The sequence below is a fragment of the Penaeus japonicus genome, unplaced genomic scaffold (assembly GCF_977035675.1).
Source record: "Penaeus japonicus unplaced genomic scaffold, GWHDUDI00000001_assembly GWHDUDI00000037, whole genome shotgun sequence".
Taxonomy (NCBI): Eukaryota; Metazoa; Arthropoda; class Malacostraca; order Decapoda; family Penaeidae; genus Penaeus; species Penaeus japonicus.
Window position 1 is genome coordinate 25534149 of NW_028234439.1, and position 2500 is coordinate 25536648.

The window sequence follows — 2500 nt, forward strand, 5'->3', positions numbered from 1 at the left end:
CTACTACTACTACATGCTCTCTTACTACTATCGCTGAAATTGTAGTACTGTTAAGTCTACTACTACTTATTACTACTACTACTACTACTACATGTTCTCCTACTACTATCGTTGAAATCGTAGTACTATTATTTCTACCACTACCTACTACTACTATTACTACTACTACCACTACTACTACTACTACATGTTCTCTTACTACTATCGTTGAAATTGTAGTACTGTTATTGCTACTACCATCGTTGATGCTAATGATGATGATGACGATTCTTGGTATGATGATAAGAGCAATAGTTGTTATCTGTGTGACCATTATTATAGTTAACATTTCAAAAATAAATTCTTCGTAATTGTTTTTTTTTCATTATCATCATCTGAATCATCGTCATTTTGATAATCAACATTAGTACCATTATCATCATTGTCTATGTCATAGTAATTTCCATGTTCAGTGCAAATAAGACCTGAATTAATCTTGCAACTTTGAACCTATATCTAACTATCAACTTCTATTGTAGGATTCCAATGCTAATATCATTTGTTCTGAGCTATGGTTATGATGGCGAACATAATTGGTTACATTCTGTTACTGTTATGCTAATTGTCATTTGTTGTGCAGCAATAATTTGATTTTTTACTTACAAGAGGAATGACAAATCACTCACACACACACGTACATACACACACACACACAAACACACACACGTACATACACACACACACACACAAACACACACAATACACACACACACACACACACACTCACACACACATACACACACACATACACGCACGCGCGCACAAACATAAAAAACATTAATACTGAATAAACTATTTTCATATATAGTGTTTTTTTCCTACATAACCCACCAGCCTCACCTTGACAGGCGCGTAGGAGTAGGAGTGAGCAGGTGCATGGTACGCCGCCGGTTTCTCAACTGAAGCCAGAACGAAGGACGGTACAGGACGCTTGACAGGCAGTAGGGCGAAGGATGAAGGACCAGCTGTAGGACTGGAACCTGAGACGAAGCTCGAGGGAACCGAAGCGTAGGATGAGGCGGCTTCGTAGGTCAGGCCCGGAGTGTGGAGCGAAGGGGTGTGGAGTGGGCGTGTGACTGAGGGCGGCCAGACTGTGGAGAGGGCGGGGTAGCGATCGCGGGCGGCCAGGGCGGCGGCTAGCAGGGGAAGGACGAGGATCAGCTGCAGGATAAAATGAGAGCTTAGTGTTAGTTTCGTTCTGGTAAATATAGTGCTATTGAACGCGAAGGAGATTTAGAATTTCGGTTTATTTTGTAAACTTGAACTGGAATGCTTATACGAAAAATATCAACACGGTATCAAAGGCAGCATTAGCATATCATTACAGAATAATTCATAAAAAAGTAATAAATGATTAGAGTTATGAAACAGGAAATAATGAGCACCTCTTGACAATAACCCCTGATTCAGATAACGAAAGTCAAAGTAGCTTTATTCATGTCAAAGCGATTAAGAGAACGATTGCTTGGCCAGGTGAATCGCCGGCGGCAGTGGAAGACAAGTGGAAGTTCAGACAGACAGACAGACAAACAAATTGGTCGCGCAAAAGTTCTCAGCGCCTGTGCAAAGTTACTCTAAGCTGAATTGTTTACTCAACTTTTCATTGTTTTTTTCCAAGTGGGCTATAATTTCTAAAAAAAAAAAAAAAAAAAAAAAAAAAAAAAAAAAAAATAATAATAAAAAATAAAAATAAAATGATAATAAAATAAAAAACTGAAATAAAGGAAAAATCAAGAATCCTTTACATTCCGCGCAGTTTGAACAGAAGAATAACATCGAAAGGAAGGACACGATTGAGAAGAAGAGAACAGCCACAAACAAAAAGTAAAGTTATTCGTCTTTAGCACCATAGTCGATGAGACGTAAATGCTCTTGAATTTATGATGATCGTCTCATCGCATCATCATTAACACAGATGAAAAGAAATGCAAATGCACTAGAAGATCCTCCATTTTGCTCTGAAATATATATGAACTGCAGACGAATAGGAACTAAGGGACATAACTCTATCTTCACGCGATCGCCTTAAAAAAAGGTAAATAAATAAATAATAATAATAATAATAATAATAATAATAAAAAAATAAAGCTGTCAAGCAAAAAGTCAGCTGAAGGAAATTTGCAATTTTCTCAACCAGGGTTCATTTAGCACGATTTAAAGAAGCTTTTCGTCCCGCTGATATAATATTACATATTCACTGTAGAAATACTTGCCATTCGATGTTCACAATGGTGGCATTGTCACTTGCTTAGTAACATTTCTATGATCACTTTTCCCGTTTGTTTGTAAACTAGAAGCACATATATAAATGCAGAACAGAAAATCATATCAAGTAAATGAATATATTGTGATATGCATACAAGCACCCATACACTTATATGTATGTATGTATGTATGTATGTTTGTATTTATGTATGTACGTATGTATGTATGTATGTTTGTGTGTATGTATGTATATATG

General features: G+C 36.7%; 1 protein-coding gene across 1 annotated transcript in view; it reads right to left on the reverse strand.

Annotated features, from left to right (window-relative positions):
- The window catches only part of LOC147467244 (uncharacterized), a 3270-nt gene that overhangs the window by 567 nt on the left and 203 nt on the right, over nucleotides 1–2500 (reverse strand). The window contains exon 2 of the mRNA XM_086532326.1: nucleotides 880–1200. Coding sequence (XP_086388452.1) covers nucleotides 880–1200 — 321 coding nt within the window. The remainder of the gene's footprint in view (nucleotides 1–879; nucleotides 1201–2500) is intronic.